This window comes from Dermacentor albipictus, chromosome 1, assembly GCF_038994185.2.
Source record: "Dermacentor albipictus isolate Rhodes 1998 colony chromosome 1, USDA_Dalb.pri_finalv2, whole genome shotgun sequence".
In the NCBI taxonomy this organism is placed as follows: Eukaryota; Metazoa; Arthropoda; class Arachnida; order Ixodida; family Ixodidae; genus Dermacentor; species Dermacentor albipictus.
The window spans coordinates 373,545,809-373,571,192 of record NC_091821.1 but is presented as its reverse complement, the minus strand read 5'-3'; the positions used below and the strand labels follow the sequence as shown (position 1 = coordinate 373,571,192).

At 45.5% G+C, this 25,384-nt stretch overlaps 1 protein-coding gene and 1 long non-coding RNA gene across 2 annotated transcripts in view; both read right to left on the bottom strand.

The window, feature by feature from the left end:
* The window catches only part of LOC139057643 (uncharacterized), a 52,648-nt gene extending 39,752 nt beyond the window's left edge, over positions 1–12,896 (bottom strand). Inside the window, exon 1 of the long non-coding RNA XR_011512956.1 lies at positions 12,634–12,896. This is a non-coding gene — a long non-coding RNA (uncharacterized lncRNA). The remainder of the gene's footprint in view (positions 1–12,633) is intronic.
* A 4,526-nt stretch (positions 12,897–17,422) lies between these two features.
* Positions 17,423–25,384, bottom strand: part of Arpc2 (Actin-related protein 2/3 complex, subunit 2) — a 39,657-nt gene continuing 31,695 nt past the window's right edge. Inside the window, exons 8-10 of the mRNA XM_065436444.2 lie at positions 22,879–22,979; positions 20,912–21,012; positions 17,423–17,938 (exon numbers count right to left, since the gene is read on the bottom strand). Coding sequence (XP_065292516.2) covers positions 17,914–17,938; positions 20,912–21,012; positions 22,879–22,979 — 227 coding nt within the window. The 3' untranslated portion in view covers positions 17,423–17,913. The remainder of the gene's footprint in view (positions 17,939–20,911; positions 21,013–22,878; positions 22,980–25,384) is intronic.

The window sequence follows — 25,384 nt, the reverse complement described above, 5'->3', positions numbered from 1 at the left end:
GAGGCTGTGCTCGTGTCATCTTTTATGCTGTAGCTATACCTCACCAACTCAAACAAGCTTCGCGTAATTTAGATAGCAACATTGCGTTGAATCTGCGTGTTTCTTATTCAGCGCCTTACTATATAGGCGGCTGGATGCATCATCGCGAAAAAAAAAAAAAAAGGAATTGTTGGTTTAGCTCGACACCTATATAGAACAGATCTGGGATGAAATCAAACACTGCATACGCCATCATTAGAAATACGCTCCTGCCGCTGGATTCTTTTCACCAAACACGGCACCTACTCATTGCCTGTCGTCAATACACGGGCAAGATCGAGTCCGTTGGTCAAAGCAATGCACCGGCAAGGTATACGCGCTCAGCCGCATGTACACGTCTTATTGAAGGCGTCGCCGTGACTCTTTGAAATGCCTTATCTGAAAGCAAGGATATAAAAAAATTCAGAAAGGAAGCATCACGGTTAGCACGGCTGAAGTTGCGTGGAAACGTGGATTCGCAATGCCGGCGCCACCCCGCAAGGCTATATATACCCCTGCAAAAGCAAGCAACAACACGCTCCTACTCGAAGCGTTCTCATTATCGTGGTTTTTTAAAGCGAAGCTTTTGTTTGAGAACCCTCCCAGACTTGTAGTGACCGCGGCTGCCGCTGTCTATAGCCGAATAGCTCACACACAGAAAATAAGAGAATTTCGTTTACGATGGTGGGATCGGTCTCTCCACTCAACAGCCCGATGCTCTATAACTATTAGGCCGAGATCACACGCACACTTCACTTGTGCCAATGACAACTGTAGCTCTGTGAGGCGATTGGAGCGTGCGTCACATATAGCGTGTCACCTGTGTGAGCGTGTGTTTCGATTATACTACTGATGCAGGAATAAAAACCGCCGAATGATAGTCAACCTTAGCACTGCTTTGCACCACGTACTTTTCTCTGCATGCACATCCTCCCCTCACCGTTATATGCCCTCGACAAACATCAACCATCGCCTTCGCCCATGCGACATCACTGCGTCGCTACGTCTCACAATGTGTAATCGCACGGGCTGTCATTTGCATTTTGGCATACTGCTCGCGAACGGTGTGTATATAGTGCATAAATGTAAACATTGCGTGACATTAATGCTGTGACATTTGCGGTACGTAAGCATTTGCACCAGATTACGCGGTGCACGGGATGACGCATTAAATGCAATCCTACGCGTCTCATTTCGTTGTAAAAAATTTTAATTAACCACCTCAGGAAAGGTTTGCTTCACATAGATTCTAGCATGTACATTGGATCCGCATAATTATTTTTTTACCGCTGGGACTGATGTCTGTTAAATACTGCATCTTTCCTATACACTTCACCCTCCTAGCGCTGATCACTCGATGCTCTTCGACCTCGCAAACGTTGCAAAAATCGGTTCTTCGCATTCCACTCCAACGTTTATCGGATATCCTATAGTCCACCCCGACTTTCCCGGCGCCTCGGACAGAGGAATGGCGTGATGAACACGTTGAGAGAAAGGAGGCAACGAGGAGAAGACACGCAGCACACGCGTTGGGAATAAGGAACAAATGTGAAATAGTTCGGGCACAGCTTAAATTACGCCGTGCTGCCAGTGTACCGAAGCAGAATACCCGTGACTCAGCAAAACCGACAGTAGTCCAGCAAACTAAAAAAAAAAAAGTTTTTGTGCAAGACTGCGAAACTCGCATCAGGTTCAGAGCAAGAACACCGTGATTTCTCGAAGAAAGAAAGAAAGAAAGACAGAAAGACAGAAAGACAGAAAGAAAGAAAGAAAGAAAGAAAGAAAGAAAGAAAGAAAGAAAGAAAGAAAGAAAGAAAGAAAGAAAGAAAGAAAGAAAGTGTAGAAAGAATTTCAATAAGCGGCAATTATTCCAGAGCCGTGCAGGGCGTTCCACTTGGAGTGGCTTGTGTACAGTCGGTGCACGAGCGCAGGGTGAGGGAGCACGCTCCACTGCCGTGCACAGACCGCTGCAGGGACGGGGGCGAAGCCGCCGCCGCGTTGAATGCAAACACGTGCCGACGGTCGAGTGCCCTGGCTTCCTTCGACGGAGGAGATACGGCTTAAAATTGCAAAACAGGGCCCCGGAAAGGAGAGCGAGAGAAGAAAGGAGCTCGGGCCGTGGCCTTTATTATCGTAAATTTGACCGCCGGGTCTGCATCCCATTCGCTGTGCACGTAAAACAGAGTGAGCCAAATAAAAGAAGAAAAGGAATGAAACTCGTGCTGACAAGCGTACATCGCCAAGTACAGAGGTGCCGTCGCAGTTTTGGGTGCGTTAAAGCCGGTAATTTCGATTCGTTTTCATTTGAAGTGCACCAGAAAAGAGAGCAGCGAAACTTTTGCCTCTTGGATACTGCGTTGACGTCTCAGGCAGCAATTGCCTGACCACTAGCCGTGCAAACTTCTTCCGTTCAATCGAATCTGGACTGATTCGCGAAATGTCAGTCTGACGGCACCAAGGAACAATTCATATGTCGACTAACCTGAAGACATCAGTGGAAAGCCAGAAATTCGACCGACCATGATGTAAAGGTAAGACTCGCCGCGGTGGTCCAGTATGATATATGGTGCTCTGCAGGTGAACACGAAGTCGCGGGCTCGATTCATTAATTTTGACCACCAGAGGATGTTTGACGTGTCCCCGATGCATGGGACACGGGCGTTTTCGCAAGGAAGAATAGAATAGGTCCCATGCCTCCTCTTACGAAGCAACGGCAAGTTTTAAAATTCCTTTTTTTATATACGTTGAAGACATCGACTTAATTGGCAAGCTCCGGCCTGTTGACACGAACACCAACACCTTTGTCTCACTTAATTGTACATACCACGATAATAATTTTATCTCGACTTTTTTTCTTTTTATTCGCTCCCGTTCTCCTCTTTCTATAGGGCCATTCTGTCCACAATCCCCTTTCCTTTGAAGAGTAGCATGTTTCCTCTCTCTAGATTTCCCTTCTCACTCATAGTTTAACTTTATCGTGAACTATAATATAACTATAACGAATTAATATATTTGAAATTGTGACACAACGAGCTCATCTCATTCTCGAACAGTAGAGTGGAAGGCGAACATCGCTTCCTCTTATGAAAGAAAGGCATGGTGCCAGGAACTGGCCACCTATGACCACATATTATGGAGCTGTAGCATAGCGCCGCCACCGGCGGATATTATGCGTGATCCTTCTCTCGAGCAGTGGGAGGCCGTGTTGGCCAGCTCAGACCCGGTCGTCCAGACCAGGGCCGTGGAGTGGGCCACCCAGGTCGCCGTCAGCCATGAGCTGATGGCCATCTAGCACGGAATCGTCCGCACATGCGTTCTGACGAAAATAAAGTTTTTTCATCCATCAATACATGACGATTCAGCCTTCTCTTCTTCTATCATGTGACGTGGGCATCGAGTGTCTAGTAACAGTCTTGAGGGGAAAATGATGTTTATGCTTAGTACCGCGGACAAGACGCTTCGCCACTTCCACCATATTTAAAACAGACTCACCTGACTAAGGTTCTTCGTTCGCGCAGTTGCCGTGCACTCGAGTCCTAGACGTCTCCGACGTACCGCAGCGCTTTCCGTTCCCGACAGGTCAACGAACCAGACTACTGTTGCATTCAATAGCTAACTGTACCGCGTGCAAATTAGCGCTTTCGGTACTTCGCAGTGCACACCAGAGGAAGCAAGAAGCAAGCACGTCATATGCAACTCTGGAATGTTTACCCGTGGCTTCCGAGATCCCGGAGGCCACGGTTTACCCCCACACAAGTTAAATGACACTATTGAGCAAGTGATGGTCAAAGCATGGCGTACACATGACGAGTTTCCGGCTCTGCGATCGCTTCCGGCGCATTCAGTTAGCAAAAGCTTAGCCTTCAAGGGCAGCTTTTGCTACTCGGTGTTAGATCTGCCCGCGGATCCACCATCCCGTTCATCCTTTTCAAGCAAATTGTAGAAGCAAGCAGCGGTTTCTTTCTTTCTTTCTTTGTTCTTGTAGGCGTAATAAGCGACCACACAGCAGATTGTTTGTGTAATTAGCCTCTAACAAGTCTCGAGATTTCTTGCAGCTTCAATAAACTAAATCAAGTTAAAAATATAATAATACACGAAGTAAACGCTGCTATCCACGCGGGTGAATCGTCGCTCAGAAGTTTTTCCTCCGTCCGTTGCCAATTCTGAATGCATGGTGCACAGCACAAGTGTCCAGAGTGGGGACGGGAGTGAAGGCACAGCGGGCGAGTCAAGTGGAGCGCCATTGTGAGGCAGTGGAGAGCAAGCCGGACGTTGTATGGTATATTGCACCGTTGGCTAAAAAAAAAAGAAAGTCTCTTCTGGGTCGTCACCGCTCAGGGGTATAGAAAACTACAAAATCATAAATAAAGAAATACCATACACAAGGACCTGCCAAGCCCCATATATCTTATCATTAGTCTGCTTTACGAGATCCTGCAGTTCGGACATCAATAGACGCCGTTGACGAGCCTCGATCGGGTGCGTAACAATAAGAGAGCGAGAGAGAGAGAAGGTGGCAGTAATAATAATAAAAAAAATCTGCTATTACAGGTTACTACACGTGCTTTAGCGAGACGGGGCGGCGGAGAGAGGAGGAGAAAATGGAGCGACAGGAGGCCTGACAACAAAAAAATGAAAGAACCTAAAAAAAATCGCGTAGGAACAACAACAACAAAAAAAGACAGCGAGGCTTGTGACGCGCGCGCAGGCAGCGCTGGCCGAGCGCTCGGGGATCGAGTCGATGAAGGCGCGCGCGCTGTGCCCGCGTGAGCTTCTCCAGCTGTCGATGCAATAAATTCGGGGTTCGATATAGGGAGCCAGGATGAAGGGGGAGGAGGGCGAGGGGGGACCGCTGGCCTAGCTGCAGCCGTTGTTAGCCGCCTCATTGGCCGGCGCGAGAAGCCAACTTCCGAGCACCACCTTTCTGGGCCTTGCGTTGGCGCGCGTAGAAAATAACACAAAAAATAAATATAAAAAAATATAAAACGCTCCAGACTTTTTGCGCCAGAAGGCCATGACGCTATACAGGAGCCGCAGTGCCTCAGGGGCCTGAAGATAAATATTTCTAAAAAAATATGCTCTTATAGATTTGTTATTTTTAACACCTTTACAGCAGGGAAGCCAGCTTGCAGAAAGTGCCGGAGTCCGCGCATGACGCTGCTGCGTCTACAGCTTTGTACGTGTACGGTTCTCGCGAATGAGGCTAAGCGCGTGGGAGACAGGCCGGTCGCTGTTTGGTCCATTGCCGGCACGCAAAGCTTGATATGATTACGAAGATTGTACAGTGCTTACCAACAGGTATACGGGCGCCATTTTGACAGCGCGAAAGGACGAGCAGCATCCCTGCAAAGGGGACAAGCCTGGAGCCCTCTCTCGGCTGAAGGTTTATTTAAACTCAGCGTGATATGCAGATGCCTGTTGCAGGATTCGAAATTTAATAATAATAATAATAATAATAATAATAATAATAATAATAATAATAATAATAATAATAATAATAATAATAATAATAATAATAATAATAATAATAATAATAATAAACATTGACTAGGAGTAAGCAGCATGCTCTTATCAGGCAAATGTGTAAACGGACTCCGAGTGTCCTTACTCCTCGCGGCCTTCCCCTTTATCCCATTTTCCCCCAAAAGGCCTTCGGCCATTTTCTCCAAATAAACATTTATTAAGCCGATCGATTCGTTGCAGCCTCCAAGTGCGTACCTGCTCTGGAAGTTATGCACACGATACTATGTGTCAGAATATTGCACCGATGAGAACCTGTCTCGAAGACACGTTCTCATCGGCAATAAAAATCAAGTAATGTTCGCACACCAGAGGAAATTGAATATTGTATATGGAAAATAGTAACAGCACTTTGTCAAATTTCCCACCAATATTGAAACAAGCCAACGTTTCTTCACCCCCTCCCCTCTAGCATAGCTGCGAAAACATCTTTAGGGAAATATGAGGTTTTAAGAACAGCTCAGCTCACAGATGAGTGGTTCAAACAGTAGCCTTTTAGCATCTTGATCGAGTTAAGGCTGCAGATTTCAAAGAGAGCGTGCTGGCATAAGTCAAAAGTTGTGTATGCTACTTGAACAGCAATGCTCGAAGCTGCACGTATTTTGCGCACAGGCAGTGTCGCAACCAATGAAGTTACGACTGAGGAACGCTCACTGCTGTATAGTACCACGGCAGTTCGATGAAAACAAATCAAATGCGCTCTATCTGCGCTGCGCTCCGTCCCCGGCCTTTACACAGCGGGAACAGAGTACAACGTTGGAGTGTTTCGATGTCTGTGAAATAGATAGCGGCGTCTCCTAGCAGCCAGACTATAAGCGTACCGTACCCACTCCTATACATTTGCGTCGTACAAGCTGAACTTTGACGCAACGCTGCAAAGCGAGATACGCGTGGGAAGCTACGGGGGACGAAGTGTGCGAGGGTTCATGCGGCGATTTGACATGGAGCCTCCTCCCACTTTCCCTTCTCGCGCTCTTCCTGCAGCTAATAGCATCTGCGGAAACTCTGGCCGGAGAAGTGTCGGGTAAAATGCACTTTCGCTCCGCACTACCCTACCGAGCGCTTCCGAAGCGTCTGTCATGAACTCCTCGGCGCATGCAGGGATCCAGAGAATGAAGGCGCGGAAGAAGGTCGGCGATAGAACTGAATGGCTCGGCGGGTACTTCACATGTGCATTGTAAGCCTCAGGTTCTGTACTATAAAAAAATTAGACGCGATAGCAGCTGGGGAGTTGAATGAACTATATTTGTACTATAACTGCATGGTGCGAAGCTAATCGCGACAACATAAGAAGGGTTTCGCAACCGTGCCCCGTAAGCGCATTCAAGCGTATACAACCCTGTGTGGTCTCTTCCTACAGCTGCTGGTCCGCACAGCGGCAATAGATCTCCTGGCGGTAGGCGTGTTCCCGCCGCACGTATTTCGTTAAAACGGTGCAACCTCGGTTGGAAAAAGAAAGCAAGACAACGACCACAGCGCAACCTGGAGCGACAACGGCTCCCTGCGGCATCGACAGACGGCGGCGGTGGCTCGACAATCCTGGCGTCGGCGGCCGCGACCTCCCGGTTTACAGCCGGCCGCCAAAACCGGCCATAAATAACGGTGCAGCAGCGCTGCCGGCGCGGGAGCGCGAAGAACAACACCCCGTCAGGAAGACACACTTGTCACCGTTTGCGCTGGGTGTGTATACGTGCCGCCTCTTCCCCGTCGAGCTGACGAGGCCGGAACTGAGGCGCCGAAAAAGAAAGAAGTGCTGCAGCTCGCAACCACACATCCGGCCGCCCCGAACGGCGCCGGTGACGCGGGCTGCTCGACTCGCTTGTTCGCCGAAAGACTGACAGGTCCAAGATGTGAAGATACGCGAGCGCTAATGTGAAACTTGGGCGAATGAGCGAGGCAGTCATTAGGTAAAGTTGTGTCTTTCTTAATCGTCTTTTTTTGTTTTTAAAGTCACACACTCTGACACGCATATCTGAAGAAGGATTTGCTGAAGATAAGTTCATTAACTTTGGGCACACTCCCGGTCCACCATACTTTGGTTCTTTTCATACCCTATGCATCATCTCCGCGAAGCGCACCAGTCAGTGTTTACGCTTCCTTGCACTCGTCGCGCGCACCAAAGCTCCTAGTTGTGTGTTCTCCATCAAAGCCACCTCTGAGCGCGACTAGAAGCCCTGAAACTGATCCCTATATAGAAGTTACCAGAAACAAGCACGGCCTGAATGTATAGTTAATGTATAGTGAATGCAGTGACGGAGTATCTATTGACGAAAAAGCACCACGCTGGCATCGAGGTATACCCTAAAGATGCTTATATAGGTGTTCGGTGTTCGCTGCCCAACCGATGTGATACTTTAGCAGTCTGTTTACCGCGGTTTTTCACCCTGTCTGTTTGCGCCCGTAGTCCGAGGCCTCGAACCAGGCATGGAGTGGACAAGAAACCGAAGGCGCAAATGTTAACTTTGACACGATCTCGAACGTCCAGCGCACCGATCGATCGCCAACGGCTTGCCGTCGATTATTGGCGGAGTTAGAAATACATTCCAATGAGCTCAAAGGCGTGGATAGTGAATATACACAGGCGCACACGGAAGCTCTAGCAGCAACCGACGTTTATTCAAGATCAGACGTCACGCGCCTGTCAACACTACTTCAAAATTCTGTTTTTTTTTAGATGTCCTGCTAAAACCTCTATCACCTTCTCATATAATACATCTTGCCTTTATTATCTGACGCGTGTATTCGTAATTGTTAAAGCCACCGTTATATATATTTATAATCTTAACAAGTTGGTGAAAGCTGTACATTCTTTGAGAAGCGGTAACCATACACTATTGTCACAGCGCGCACATACGTGGTCGCCTCATTAACGCATCAAATCTTGCTTACGTTTTCGCAGGCGATCGTTTAATACATCTTCCTGTCCGTCCAGCGTATTCCTGTCTGCAAGACGGGACAACGCCGATGTCACGCCGCCAGTGCATGACACGAATGGTTCCTGCAATGATGTCCTTTTCTGCAAACCATGTTTGACTTCCACGAAAGGGGCCAGGTAGCTTTCAAAGGTGGCTGAGCTTTTTTTCCGGTGCATAGAAGGCAACTTTAAATCCAATACGAATGACGTGCATCGTTATTCAGTCCGTGCTATATTACATGTGTGTGCGCAATAACCGCAGCCTTCACCTCCTCCTGAACGCGTTTGGAACGGTCGCTGCATTGCGTGCACCTCCTTCCCCGTCGTGGGAAGGGAAACACTTTGGGCGAGCAGGAAGATGATCGCAAGAGGGAACATAAGCGGTAGGTGATACGTTATCGAAATGGATATTTGCTTGCGGTCTGTAACTGCCGCTTTTCATTAAACTCACGGTCATAAACAGCTACAAGGGCAACTTGCTCGTAAGAGATGATTACTGAACAAAAGGCCTAGCAAATTTCGATAACATTGCCTCCTCAAAAACGACCCAAGTGCGAGAAATATATTTAAAAATACACGACGTCACATTGACGTATGGTCACCGAATGTCGTCGCGAAATTTAAGAAACGAAAGTTTAGCCTTCGCGTTGCTTAGCGATAATAATTTAATAAACCTTTTATGTCGTCGTGTATATGGAGATATGGTTTCGAAAGAAAGCCAGGCTAAATTGATTTTCGCCTTCAGTGTCCCTCGAACTATCGTCCGCGCACTTTGCTGATTAGAGGCAACAAGCACGGCAATGACGACATTGCCATTACAGCGCGTGTATGTGTAGCATAGCTGGCCCGCCAGGCTCCGCGTGGATCGTGGCCATCGTACCTGTCAGTGCATGCACACGCCGCGGGCCCATCTGCGCCCCCGTGTCCAAACAGCGCGCGACGGGTCGCGGCCGTAAACGAGGAGCCGACCCGCGCGGTGGGAGCGCCCGCACGCGCCGCGGCCAACAAAGGGACTCCTCGGCGCAGCTGCCACGTGCCGTTCCGCCCATCGGCAAACGACCACCGGCGAAGGAGGGGGGGACCCTGCTGCGGTCGCGTCTCCCTCCCCCTTGCACGCTTGATTAGCGAGCTGCCGCCATGTCGGGCAGTCCTCGCAGCGAGAGCACAACCGGGCCGACTTGGAATTGGCATCGTGTGTATCTGTGCAAAGGCATTGATCTGTTTCGCACACTGCTGTCACTATAGATGCACGACCACGGATGTTACGGTTTTCTGCGCCAGTGTTACGAAGATATTATTCAAAGGGGGCACTAATCGGCGACGTCAGATCCATTTACACTGGTAAATTTTATTCTTTCAAGACCCGACTCATTTGGCGGAAAAGGGTTGATCATTACTGGAGAAAATGAAGCACGAACTTCCCTCTTTGTCGAGTGTTTTGTGCATCTGTGGCGTACACTGTGCATATCAGTGCATATTTTTTTTCGTCGTACAAATCTGGAGTAGCATATGCTAAGCGTGCCGCCAGGCAGATATCTTCAGGATCCATAAAAGAGCTTCTCTCTTTCTCTCGCATTTCAAAGTGCTCCCTCATATTTGGGCCCGTTTTTACGCAGGAAAAGTGGTCGAAATTCGTAGGATCAGAATTCATGGTTTTTTTACAATGTGACCGATTGTTTGCTGGTAAAGAACTAATAAATACCCTAATGGATACTGTAAAAATCAATTACCACACGGCGAGCTGTTGCGAGATGGATGGATGTTATGAGCGTCCCCTTCGGAACGGGGCGGTGGGTTGCGCCACCAAACTCTTGCTGTTATACTGCCTAATGTTCTACCTAAGTTAAAGAAGATTAAAAAAAAAAAGCACGATGAATTCTTGTAACCAAATTTTCTGACATATCTCGCATTACAGGTGCGTGTTCTAAGGCATCCTGATCTCGCTTTGAAAATTAGCTTCCCTTTGAGTTATCGTAAATTGTTTCTTTCCTGATGTCGTTATTTCCTCTTAAGTAGTTACTCATGGTAGGTTTATTTTTCATTGCCGCCACCCATGAGATTATTTCAACCTCTCCGACTTTCCGCTTGACCTTCTTTGTTGCTGTGTTGCCCACCATACAGGCCGCATACTTGCTGGTAAGCTTCCTAGTTCTTTTCCTCCACTGTGAATCAATGTTATTCCTGTACAAATACCTCAACATTCTCCCAGCCCATTTACTTTCTTCTATATTCATCAGTCATTCGTCATCATCAATTTTACTCTGAGCTTCCCTCACTTCAAAACTAGTCCAGCCCATATCACCCTGCACAGCTTCATTTGTAGTCTTCCCGCGAACGCACAATGCTAGGCGTCCTACTGACCTTTGGTTGCCATCCAGTCCTGATTGAACCCCTGATTTCAAACAAACAACCGCAGTCTTGGTACCATTACACCTTTCCACATACCCCGAAGAACCTCGTACCTATTGTATCCCCATAGTGCTCTGTGCTCCATGATGGCTGCATTTCTTTTCCCCTTTACTGTTATTGTTTTTTTCCTGTGTTTCCATACATCTATTGCCTTCGTTTATCCATATACCAAGGTATTTATATTCTCTTACCCGAGATATTTCCTGGCCCTGTATTGCCACTGTCTGTTCACTGTTTTAATTGAATACCATAACACCCGATTTTCTAAGGCTAAATTTAAAACATAAATTCTCGCTTTCCTGTCCACAGATATTAGCCAGCCGTTGCAAACCACTTTGTTTGTTAGCTAGCAACGCAATGTCGTCCGCATAACATAGACTTCAGGCTGCGGGCGCCATCTTTTTTTTTTATTTCTCTCCAGCCTTACGGAGCCTTCTCTCAAGGTAAGAGTGGTCGCGTTGCTATCTATTGTAAAACTACAATTCACAAATACACATGAACTCAATATTTCGGGAAATACTACAACAAGCTGTCGGGGAATTAACTTGTCCGACTATCTCTTCAGCAACGTTTTAATGAACCACGTCCGCGAATGACCGTACGAGATATTTTCCAAAGCGAGTGCGCTAAATTTAATAAACTAAAGGTTACTTCGTTTGCAGTAAGCCCACCCCGAACAACTGCCACCCACCGTCCCCGATAACTTAGTCATCAGGGCATTGCTGGAATTCCCTTTCCACAGTACATTTTGGTCCGCAAGGCTGCGGCACAGCTACGGTTGATGTTTTATTGCCCGTAAGCCGGTTTACAGAAAACGATGTCCTATTGAGCGCGCAAATGTTCTTCATCCCGCCGTTTTTTACAGCAGGTACGTTCGATTCGCCTGCACCACCTGAACCAGTTGACGAGTTGCTGCACCCCGTCATTCGTTTCAGCGGTACAGCAATGGCGCCCGCTGAGCTCCGCCCAGCGCAAGCTGCCCCAATGAGCTTGCGGTTTACCTTATTTCAGTTTCGCTTCACGTTTCGTCAGTGGAGGGCAATTTTCGGCGCCAAACGGCCACGAGTTATTCTTTCTTGCACCAAGTTCCAGGTCTCAACGAAGAAACGTCGTTGGAGAAAGTTAGGCTGCGGAATTTCGCGCGTGCCCATGAAGATCCATCCTTCAGCGCCTCCTAAAAGCGACACATGTATGGCACACCGCGCGGCAAGAGCGCGCTGCAACGGACACAGTCTGACGCTCGGCGGAATCCGACGCCTTTATTGCAGCTCATTGCCGTGTGCCAGAAGCCCAGTGGGAAACATGTTGTGCACGCCGCGCACGCATACATCAGCGTCCCTAACAAGGCGGCAGCGCTGTCGCGCATCGGGGGACATGCGCGCAAGAAGACACGCCGCCGGTGTTGGGTTTCGTTCCGCGTCGGGAAGGACGCGCCGCGAGCCCACAATGCGAGCGCTGTTCCCACCCGCTCTCTCGGCTCCTGCGGCCCGGCTGGAATGCGTGAGAACGAGCCGAGCGACGACGATGCGACAGAAGGCACGAGGTCTTCTTCCTCGGCTGGCTGGTGAAGCATCGAGTAGTCTGGGCCCAGCCCAACGGCTCGGCTGCAGATCCGTCGGAAGTTCGCAAGGGTTTAATCAAGACAGGGGGCGCGAAAGGATGAGTGGGGTGGTCACGCCAATCACCTGCCTGGCCTAGCAAAATTAGTCGTGTTCATCTACTTTTCAAAAGGGGCGGGAGGGGGGTGAAAACCCCTTAACCCTTCTACTTACAGCGGTGTTGCAGATCTGCATCCCCCTCTTGGTGTGCGGGAGGCGGTGACGATGGGCGGTACATAAAGCCAACAAAACAATGACGCAGAGTAGCCAGCCAACACACAGCCACCATAATTACTGGTGCAGCTCTTAGGCACATCATCCAGCTTTAGTGAAAACATCTTTGCCAATGAATAGCAGCCAGCAACAAAAACAATGCTTAGCGGTGTGGGGGAAAAAAAAAAGAACAGCAAGAAACACCATGAAAGCAGTCAAATAAGACCAAGCATTATAATTTGGGCTAGTTTTTGTGGCGGCTTGTACGTGATGGGCCACACAAGTTGCCGCACAAACCCTGGTCTTCAAGAGCAGCCATACACTGTGGCTAACATTCATGCTTCAACAAGATGGCAATCAAAAAGTGCTACTATGATTACTGTAAAAGAGAAATATGTGAAGCTTTTTATTATCAACATGATAGCAAAAGAAGTTTGCATATTTTTTATCCCTGCTTTTGCTGCTATATTACTTAAAGTTACATGCTTTATTTTAAGGTTTCTTCTTTTGTTGCCTTCAATGAATATGTTCCATTTTGTCAAGGATTATACCAATTCCTAGCACATTTTGTTGTGTTTCTTGCATCCCTCCCCTGTGCTACTTCAGTTAAGAACTTATCGTACACCAATGACTATGGCAAGGTCTGAAGTGCTATCCAGCAAATGGTAATTGTAACTTTAATAACCTTTTCACTGCACATGTCTTTACAGGTGTGCTCTACCTGTTCCAGTGACAGTTTGGTTAACTGACCTGAACCTGAAGATGCCTTTACTACAATACGTGTGCATAAGTGGCCAGTGCCATGCAGCATCAAGAACCATAGTTATTGACAGTGAATGCTACAATAAAACAGGAAATTAACTGCTAAGGATCCAACTTTAAGGTGGAGGAAAGACTTCTTCCAGTAAGCTTGCAGGCATGAATGAGAAAGCAGTGGAAAGAGTGTGTCTTTAAAGAGGGGCGAGGGTCGAAAGCCTGCTGTCACATGCATCGCAAATGTGTCGCATACATCTTGAATGACATGAAAAATTTTCCAGTTAAACAAGTGGCAAAATAGATGGTTGGGTGTTTTTGCTTGGTGTCAGTGTGCCATATGTAGTGGGCCGACTTCATTGTTTTCATGTTTTGCACCAGGCATAATTTTCAAGTGGCTGGACAGGTGGTTTTCAAGCCTGCTAGACAATAGTTGATGTTCTCATATCTGATGTTTCAGTAGTGATCAGTGTTGCCATTTTAGTGAGTTTGTTGCTAAATTTAGCAAGTTTCTTGTCTGTTGAATGAAAATCCTTCAATTTAAAGACCAGTGACTTTTTGGGCGACGTGACAGAACAATTGGCGACATTTTAGTGACTTTGAAGTTGGCAAAGTTGCTTCGAAAATGGCCACAACGCATTTTATTATTCAAAGGCTACATGTTAGCGGCTGGAATTCGCTGTATGACGTGTGTGCTCTGCGACTACAATGAAGCAATAGTTGCCTTCACAGGTTTCACATTTTCCTCACTAAGTGCATGCATTTTTTTTACTTTTGACGAAACTGATCTGAATGGGGTGTAACACATCGGGTTCTGCACTTTCACTAAGTATGTTTGATTGTTGGGCATTTACAAATTTTATTGGGAGATTTAGGATGCAGCAGGTGGATAATAAGATAGGCTGATGGTAGAAATGTGCATACACAGGAGCGGCTGGGTTCAATCACACAAGCCTGAGCACATTGCCTCGTTATCACATGTGTTTTGGACAAATGAGTACTGTCAAAAGCCTTCTGGTAGACTAAAAGGGTGGAAGCGTAGTATTTGACCTGCACAAAAGTCATGCAAATGTCATCACTATATTAACATGTGCCCATGTGCATCCTATAGAAGTTTTCCACCTTTTTAAGAGCACCGAGAACTACAAAATATTTAGAGATATTGAGGGTCAAATGATTTTGCGTGCTAAGAAAATCAGATCGCTCATGTTCTTTTGAATCATGCTGCATCTGGAACCTTACAATACTACAGTGAACACAAATTTCATCTGTCATCGTCTCTTGTTATGTAACTATAGCAGTAAAGTAAAAGCCCACTACACACTGCTGGTAAATTCAGTTTATTCCCGTCTCAAACAGGCCCTAGACGAATGCGAGACATTTTGGTATATGATTTACGCCATGATAGCGTACGTTATAGCTTTCCAGAATGTTATGTTACCTAAAATTTACTCAAAAGCTTTAGCGACAATTTAAGCAACCTTGTAATAAATTTTTTGGCAATTTGGCAGCTTTTCCGCCTCATTTTAGCGACATGCTCAAAAAGATTATGGCAACACTGGTAGCGAGTTTTCACATGGGAGTCCACATTCTGCAAACTTGACAAATCACACTGAAGAATGTAATATTCGTAATATATTCTGCAGCTGTATGGTTTTTATGATACTAAAGATGCAGGAAATGAAGTGAAAGTAAGTTTTCAATCAACAGAATTAACTGGCACCTGAAAGGGGTAAGGCGAGATAACTAATGAAATTAACATGTTTTGGAAGAACAATGCATGAAGCTTAACAAGCTACGAAAAGCATGACAAGTGACTGGAGAGTATTCCAAGCAACTCAACAAGCCCTAATTTATTCATGAAAACAAATCTGGTTGCCCTAATTTGCAGCAATTTGCTGCCAATCAGGGCTGTGGCTTTTCTACTAAAGCTCATAATAAGATGGGCAGTCTAAAGCTTTGGAGAACCAAAATGTATATGTACACGCCAGCAAACACCAGTATGCCATCCTAGCATTGTTTCCTAGATGTGCCTGTCATCCGAAGTCCACTGCACAAGCGCCCCCCCTACTAGCACAGTTGCACCAATGAGCAGCCAGACTTAACAGAACACATAGCATGCTTCAAGGAAGCTCCTTTCAACATAAATTTCCAACATTGCTTTAGAAACCAAAATTAAATCAGTTACCAACACTATCCGTGCACTACGCGACCAGGACCTTAATAATATACAGGTGGAGAACAGGGACCAATTACTTACATATAATGAAATCACAAGGCATTACTACATGAACAGAAGGGAATTCCCAGTGCCACACGCTAAGCTCAATAGAGCTTAAGCGGTGACTCTGAGATTGTTCCAAACAAGAACTTATCCAAGTCCAAACTTTATTAACAAGATATATCCTGAAAGAGAGATACCAATCAATTGCGAGAAGTGTGATGGCATCATTACTCTGGATCACATGCTTTGGCAGTGTCCTGTGACTTTCACAGACTGTGACAAGGAGAGAGACTGATGGCAGCGAGTCCTACACAGTGGAGTTCTTTCCGATCAAGTACAGGCCGTCCAGAAGGCCCATGATACGGCAGTAAGGTTAAACCTTACTGTCCCGACGTGGGAGCCGCCTGCGTCAACCTAAGGGTTGATCTTCAGGACATTAAATAAAGTTCATCATACCATACCATACCATACCAACACTATAGGCTGTTTTATTAGATAACCTTGCACCAGAAACCAGCGAAAGAAAAACCAACTTCTCTGCAAGCCAGTAGGTCCTAACTTTAGTAGGAAATGCTATGTCTTTTGCTTTCGGAGAGGCAGCTGTTTGGCATTTATTAACTGCTGTCCTCAGCACGTCTTACACTGTCACGACAGCCCTTGAAGACTGAAGGCAGCTCTTGTGGCAATTCTGCTAAATAATTTAATTTAATTATGGGGTTTTACATGCCAAAACCACTTTTTGATTACGAGTCTTCGGAAATTTGGACCACTTGGGGTTCTTTAACATGCACCTAAATCTAAGTACACAGGTGTTTTCGCGTTTTGCCCCTTATTGAAATGTGGCCGCCGTGGCTGGGATTCGATCCTGTGACGTCGTGCTCAGCAACCCAACACCACAGCCATTGAGCAACCACAGCGAGTGCAATTCTGCTAAGCGGTTCTCGACATGTTCTGGAGATGTTCTCGACATTCTGAAGATTCACTCGCATGAATTTCTATATTTGAATAGAAAAAAAGAAAATCTTTGATGTCATGTATTGTTTGGTGACCAAACTGTTGTTCTTCTAACTTCTAAACATATCTCTGGATGGAAATTTGGACATGTCCAAATTGCATCTTATGGCAAAAGGTGCGGAAACGAAAACACAGAGATGTTGGTCGTTTTTTTTGTGTGTCATCATTCTCGTGCCTTTTCATGAAGTCTCATCATATGGCCATGCTCCGAATGCGGCACCAGCGCACCACAGAAGTCTAAATGCGGCCTGCAGGGTGCTAAATATCTGCTCACGGGCCGTATGTTGTGCAGCATTGATCTACAAGAACAGTACGACAAACATCTGGAATCCAGTGTGGCAAATATATGAGTCTCAGAAACATGTTATTGATTGTTCTGAAACTAATCTTACATGTTCAAGTGCATCTTGCCCACACAATTGTTAAAATTCAAACAAAAAGTAGGGTGCAAATGTATGCGTTTGTCTCTTGTTTTCCTGTTAGCGTCCCTGTGTGTACCACTTTTGCAGCACAACCCTACAACGTACAGTCAAACAAATATAACCTTCAAATCTTGTCTGTCTTTCACAACAAATTGACATAACATGTCAGCCAGACATTAATTAAACAAAGTCTTTCCCTCGTGGGGCTACAACTTAAGCTATAACAAGCACAATAATAGTACCAAATATGCATCCCTTTCCATGACACAAACAATGCATATCTTGCCCTTTTTATGTTCAAGAGTTCAGCACAGCGTATTAACACAGAACAAAAGCATATAAAGAACTTAGTTTAATCATCATCATCACCTCAGTATTTACAGCACACAGCGTTTGTCCCAGCAAACTGCTGCAAGCAATGATTCAAGAAGATTTCTATAACCCTAGAAATCAGTGCTCGACATACAAAACGCAGGCGCACCTAGCCTCATTTTTAAGCAGCTAAGGAATATCATAATGCATATGTGTTGTGTCATTCACTTGTGTGTAACCGTGTTCCCTCCTTTTAATCATCACAAAATTTATTCCCACAAGTGTGACAAAATGAATATGTAACAAGGGAGGAGGAAAAAAAAAGTGCAAGGGAGTAATAGTAAAAATAAAATGAAATACATAACTATAAATCTGCATCTGTCAAACACAACAAGGCTGGTAAGCGTTCGTGGCATATAAATTAAAAACCGTCGGGCCAACTGCTTCTTGTGTGCCAAGGTTAAACAAATGAGGTCTCTTTTCGAGACCTTCTGCATCGATAACAGCTTGTCATTGCTAGTTGCGTGTGAATGTTCGTCCCCTGTAATAAAAAAGAAAAGACCAAATATACACAGCTATGGTAGTACATATGAAACTGTACCTGCAAGTGGAGCGTGGTGCTGTGGTCTAATGTTAATGGCATGCAGTCTTTTATAATAAATGCTGCACTGCTAACTTCACTGATAGGTCTTGTTCGTTCACTAACAGAAAATGGTAGCATGATAATGTAACGCTGACCAAATAAGTTTATGGACCATGGGATCTGAGAAAGAACTGAATATATCCTCAGCTTCACAACCCAGCCTGGTGTTGCAAGATGCACCACAACGAAAAAGAACACCTGGTTTTCATCGTGTAGAATGCAGAATGCCGTTGTTTTGTAAATGTACCATGTGACAAAATTTTAATTTTAGACCTACTCAGCATGCTTTAGCAAGTGATGTTTCAATACACACTTCTTCAGTAGCTATTGTTTGAATACCAATTAGGTGTGCTGTGATGTGTACAGACAATGTTGCAGAGTAAATGGCCACTGTGGTTATCAACTAGTCCTCCACAGATTGGCACAATGTCTCTGATAAGGTGTCCATAGCTGAGGAATTGTCGTGCATATTTTCTGACTTAAATCACCACTGATTATGAGTCGGACTGACAGTGTAACAGACCACAAGCAGCTACCACCCTTGCTTTTATGAACTGCAAGTTTGCACAACTAGTGCACAATGACTGCAAAATGTCATGGTTGCACGAAGTGCAATCCTTATAGAAAGTATAAATTACCACACACTCTCATTGCAGGATCACTAAATCCCGCATGTGACTTGCTTGATGATTGTGCTGCCTTATCACAAATTGAGACTTGGGAGTCTGAGAGAGCATTGAGCAAGGATTGCTTTGCTGCTGAACTTTTCAGTCAAGCTACACAATGAAGCAAAGCCCAAAAACCAAATGTGTCATGTGCAGTTATTACAGCCTAAAAAGTCACATTAATAAATTGCCTCACCATGTGCTAAACAGAATTGCACCAACTTCCTTCACACAAAGGATGATGCAATATGCACAGAATATGTCCAAAATATCAGCCATATTGCACCCAAACATTATAGTTACCCATCTGTAGGAGTGTGCAAATATTTGAAAATTTTTATCTAATTGAATAATTGATGTTAGCAAATACAAATATTTTTCTAATAGTGTAAACATAAAAACAAATATATTTTGAATAGTTTTCAAATAATTTAAGTTCTCTAGTGTGCCCAACCAAACGTAATGTTGGAGAAAAAAATCCCAGTATTTTCATCCCGGTGACCGTGGCAGTAAACATAAAACAGGAGAAATTCCGTAGCAGAGCACATTATGCCTCACTGAGGGAGCCAGACTTTCCTTCTTAAGTAACAATCACTAGGACTCCTTAAAGAATGCTGTTTGTGAGCAAACTGCCTATTGTTCCGAATCCTCTATTTCGACTACTAATAAACAACGCCTCATAATATGCAATGTTCTGGAAAGAAAGAGTGCTAACATTACGGAAACTAGTATACAGTAAAACCTCGTTAAACCGTACCCGCTTAAACAGTAGTTTCGGTTTAAAAGTAGTAAAGTCAATTCCCCGACTCAGCGGCCATTGAACATAATGCATTTTGTATCCGCATAAACCGTACCAGCTTATTGCGTACGCATCGGTTAAAACGTAGCGTTTCCACTTTTCGTCGCGCAAACACGGCGGTGCGTCGTCTCCATCGGGCGGCCCGGCAGAACAACAAGCCTCAGAGATCGGTACAACGACCTCCAAGCGCCCTGTGCGTTTGCACGTGAAGCCGCATCAACATCAACATCATTTCGACGCCGCATGGACGCCATGCCAGAGAGCGTCATGCCAGACGCCGGGTGCTCAGCATAGAAGAAAAATTAGACATCGTGCGTGCTACCGAACGTGACGCGAAGAAGTCGGCGCTGGCCCGCGACATGGATATGCTGTTGACTGCAGTGTGTGGCATTTGGAATGCGAAGTTGCTCGGCAGCGCTGCTGCGACCGCGAAGAGATGTCGGCTACGAGGTTCGACTTTTCACCATCGTTGCCGCTGTTGTTGCCTAAGTGTCAACTAGCGACAGTGATGAGGACGACACGGAAAGCGACAGCACGGGCTATTCAGGCCCGACAGTGGCAGAAGCTGTGCGTTACGGCAGCCTCGTGAATGCGATCGTCGCAAGGAGAACAGGGGCGCGATAACGTAACTATTCCAAACGAAAAGTTTTCCGAACTCCGGCACCCGGCAATGAAAAAGACGCCCCTGGACTTATGCAGCACTACTGCGCGCGTGCACGGAGAATACGTAACGCCAACGAGGAATCTGCCGTGCGAGTGTTTGCGGAGAGGATGGGGGCTGGCTGAGAAGCTGGCACGCAGATTCAGTAAGTTTGAGGCCGCTGTCGTCGTGCTAGGCCGCCGCGACATCAAACGAAAATAACACGTACGTCCCGCGAAGTGAATAAATACTGCATGTTTTTTTCCCCTTTCATCGCACTCTCTCTGAGTTCCGTTCTCGACAGGTAAGTGGGCGATCTCATGCTATTTCGCTTAAACAGTACTACCGTTTAGTGCGTACTTTTTCCGAGCTCCGGCCGACTACGGTTTAACGAGGTTTCACTGTATATAAACGCAGTTTTATGGTATTGGATAAGACGACCATTACCTATTCAAAACGTAATCAACAGTTCACCCGATTTGGTCTCAAAAAGTACTATTTGCACAATCCTTGTCATCTGCAAGCCACGTTGGCTGCCATTACACATCAACTGGTGGTGGTAGTACACATTGAAAAATCTTCAATAATCAAGTGTCAAAAATCAGTCAGCAAAGGCAAATGCTTGGAATTTCCTACGTCCTTTCCTAGAACTCAGGAGGAGTGGAAGAATGTGTACATACGCTTACTATATATATATTATGGTGGCCTTCCCTTCAACAAACAGGCCAAAAAGAGAGCTTCGCAAAAGAAAAGTGTGTTATGCTCACGTGATTGTCTTCTTCTCTACAGATTTTGGGTCTGGTCTCGCACGATTGAGCACCTTGAGGAAGTCGGATGTCTTGGTACGCATCCGGGAGTGTATGTAGGCCTGCAGGAATATTCAAATGGGAGAATCAGGCAACGTAGAGACCATTTCAAGCAACTGGTTCTCTGCTGCCTAATGGGGCTGTTAAAGTAGTGTTAAAAGGGGGGATAAACACTTTTTCTTCAAATTGTGCAACATGCTGGAGTGACTGCGATGCTTTTTCAAAGGCTATATTACCGAAATTTCTTTTTGGGAAGGATCAAATATGAATGGAGATATAACGAGTGCAACATTCTCGTTCTTAATTTCTACTATATAGATATCATACAATTCTGTTTTCGTATGTACCAATTTTTACACAATGCTATAGTCAACAAGAAAATACTTCTAAGCATTTATGATGCAGTTCATTGATTGCAAATAGAGAACTTTAGTGCGGGCGGTGTGCCGGTTGAGCGGGGGCGTAAACATGAGCGGCTAGATTGGTGGTGCCAGCTGGTGGTGCAAAGCTCAACCACAAACACAAAGCCAATTTCTACATTTTGCTTAGCTGCTGGTGTAAATTTTCAACAGCAACGTAATTGTGTTCACAATTACGCCGCTGCTGAAAATTTGCATCAGAAGCGAAGCAGGATATAGTGGGTTACTGGAATGTTAGCTCTGTGTTTGTCTGGTTGAACTCTAGGCCACCAGGCGGCTGCACCGCTCCGGCTGCTCACATTTACGCCTCCGCAAATCCCGTACTCCACCAAACTGCCCCCATTTGCCGGAATAGCGGACAGGCTAAATGTCTCTAATATCTGCTGCTAATGGTGAAGGCAATCTACATAGCAAGCAAATACCAAATCAGAAGATTATAGGATAGGCATAAATATGGGTCACGGTTTAGTGGCGACTTCCCATTTCTTGTCTTCCTTGTTGCCTTCCCCATGAAAGACAAAAGGCATAATATGCGAATAACATGCTTACGTATTCACTACAGCTCAGTGCACCTAGGCGGCTGCAACCTAATGCAGCACTTTCATACCTGCAGTGTGCATTAGCTGAGTTGTTACGCCACAGTGTGAGAGGGTAGTAAGCGAGATTTCAAGTAGGCTGACACACACTGAAATGCAATCTATCAACATTACAGGATTTGAAAAGGCCATGACAAATTTGCAAAAACATTTCAATCAGAAAACCAACCATTTCTGAAGAATTTGCAAGTAATGAGCGAGACATGAAGATGAACACAAGGAAAGCATTTTCCATGTACTGAAAATAGCATGCTGAAGACAGCAGAGAGGTCAGGACACATGTCCTTGCCTCTTTTGAAGTATCCACAAAGAGCTTGTGTTGTTCCCAGTAAGCTTCTTTCCTACAGATTTGAACAACTGCATAGCTTCTTTTCTAACCCTGCATAATGCAACATTACAATCTTATAAATTTGTTTTATGTGCAGCATAACTTGGTACACACACATCTGACGTGCAGACACTCTATTTTGCTTCAAAGCACCACAGCTGCTGCTGCATCAAAAGTGCTGTAAGGCTGGCTAGAAAATTCAAAAATGAATGACAGCTTTGACTTGAGTGTTCAGCAGCTGCTTGTGTGTACCTGAATGTACATCTACACACACTGCCTCGATTAAAGGGAATACGTGAACACATGACCTGAGCATGGCCAGCTGCTTCTAGCGCTACCAGCAGGTGACTGGGAAAGGCCCAAAAGCTACCCAGAGCAAGCAATTGGTGGCCGGAAGAACTGCGATTGCCAAGCCACAGCTACAGTTGAGCAAAAGCTCAGAACGACACCTGTAGGTGCTCCTAGCAATCAAAAGTCACACGTCCACATGCGTCTTTTCGTAAAGGCACTGTGTGTACATGGGACTTATGAAGGCCCTATGTCCAAGCCCACAATTTTTGAGAATCTTGAGCACCTATGGCTTACCTTGGAACACTTGATGTGATAGTGCAGGTAGTCACGGAAGATGTGAATCAAGTTTATTGTGTTGTCCCTTGCTTGGCGATTTGTGTGCCTCGGGAAGAGCACTGAAGGGAGTAAGAAAAGATGCAATTGCAACACGTGCTGAAGGTGTTCTACGACACAAGATGCCCAAGCAAATGTAAAAGAGACCTGTGGAAAGCAAGAGGCCTGCACAGTACAGGACCTGGCTGATAGAAGGATTGTGATAATAATCATTTAGCCAAATATTAAATGGCCATTTCTTACTTTGACATGTATTTAGCGGGTGCAACTAAAGTTTCCATGGCCTGGCATTCAAATGAGCGGTGACATGGTCACATGGCCGCAGAAGCTACTGTACAAGCATAGCACACAAGTATTGCTTCCAGCAAATGTGACTGCATGAGACAGCTAACGTCAGTTTCGATTCTGACGTCCACAGACCTAAGTCGAATCATAGTGCTCAGCCCGTTGAAATTGCCATCACAGTGACTAGGGACTAATGTAAATTTTCAGTGAATGGACAGCCACTAAATATTTTGAATGCTCCCTTCCTTCATATTTAATCCCCTCACATTCTGCCTTTCTTCTTTAGGTCACTCTAGCCGTTTTTGTCATTGCTTGTCACCTTATAACTGCACTTGACAGTCACTCTGGCGGAAGTGCAAAAGGTACACATTCTACTAAAAAACCAAGCCTGCCTTCTTGAACACTGTTGAAGACTGAATTCCAAATCACAGGAGTGGCCAGTGATTAATTACAGGACAGTGCACACATACGTCATCTGATTCTTCAAGTTGACATAGATAACAGCACAGGCCATTCATGGAAGCTCCTTTAGAAAACGATGCTCATCAATTGCATGAAAGCGAACACAACAAGGTCAATAAAAATGAACCACAGTTGAACTATGTTGTAAGGAAGTCGCATCCAAGCTGATAATGCTTTCGTTATATCCAATATTTGTTATAACTATACATTCACAGGGTTCATACAGAACATGTGACTCAATATACAAGGACAATTCAAAGCCAACGGGCAATGAAGGGAAGGAAAGCATAGGGGCACAGTAAAACCTTGTTAATTCGACCCTCGTCAATTCGAAAAATTTGATCATTCAAACCCATCCTCCTGTCCCAGCAGGCACATGCATATTTTAACTGCATCAAACCCTTGTTAATTTGAATGTATTTGTTTGCACACCAGTTAATTCGCGCAACTCCTAGAGTGCCAGAGATGTGAGACACATCAGAGAAAAGCGGTGTTAGCAGCCAATCGAAATGAAGCGGCAGAGTCTGTTTCACCATGGTCATCAGCAAGAACTGTACGAAAGACAGGAATGCCAGGACACTTTGTGCCTTTATAGCCTATAATAGCCTTTATTCTAGCATTTATCATCATGCATGACTACATGTTGGCAGCGTGTCTTCAGAACTGTGTAGTCGCCATCTGTGACCGTGCTGATAGCGATTGTGGTTGCGGCAACACTAGTTTCATTTTGATTCGGTGTGCGCATTGACCATGTGCCTTTACAAATGCATTGTGGTCATGTCGATAGTGACCACAGTTTCGTCAGCAATGGTTGTAGTGTGCAGTAGTTTTGGTTTGACTCAGTGCAATGCGCTTACAATGTCAAATACAGCAGCATGTGGACACTGCCAAAAATGAAGAGCGACTCTACTGCCATCTGCACGCTTGCATTAAACACCTCAGCTACATTGTGATCAATGGACGTCTGTTGCTGACCAGCTCATTGGTGAAGAACTAATTGGGATGTACGTGCGGTAGCAAAAAGCATGTCTATTTCGATGAAGACATGGGTCTCACTCTGCACTGCAAAGGAAGTCGCCAGGCCCTCACCACTGATAGTGCTAATGGGCGTGGGCGAGAATTGCAGCTTCCGTGCAGATACTGTGCAAAATAGAAGCAAGGGTTGTGAATTTATTTACTGTTTTCTTGATATCCTCAATATTTCTATATTTGGTTAATTCAGACACATTTCTTGGTCCCTTGAACACAGAGAGAGAGAGAGAGAGAGAGAGAGAGAGGGGCTAAATTAGCAAGGTTTTACTGCAATTAGCCGTAGTTGAAATTGAAATGTTGAAAACATTTAAGAAATGAGAAATGAAAGTTTGAAATGAAAGATTACGTGTTGCCGGCGGTGACCGAACCCACAACCTTCGCATTACGCATGTGAAGCACTACCCATTGTGCTACAGCGATAGTCACTCACAGTCCACAGGGTTTATAAGTCCCGTGCCTGCTCTCATAAAGTTATGCGTTAAATGATGCCTTCAGAAAAAAAAAAAAAAAGAAGAAGAAGAAGAAGAAGCAGAAGAAGAAGAGGCATTCCGCATTCGCCTGCCATGGCTTTTGAGTGGTGCAGGCTACCGCTCCCAGGGCTAGATCTAGTACACATAAAAACCGAAGTTAGTGGATACACTGATGGCTGTCGGTGTGGCACAATTGGTAGTGCATTGCACAGGTAATG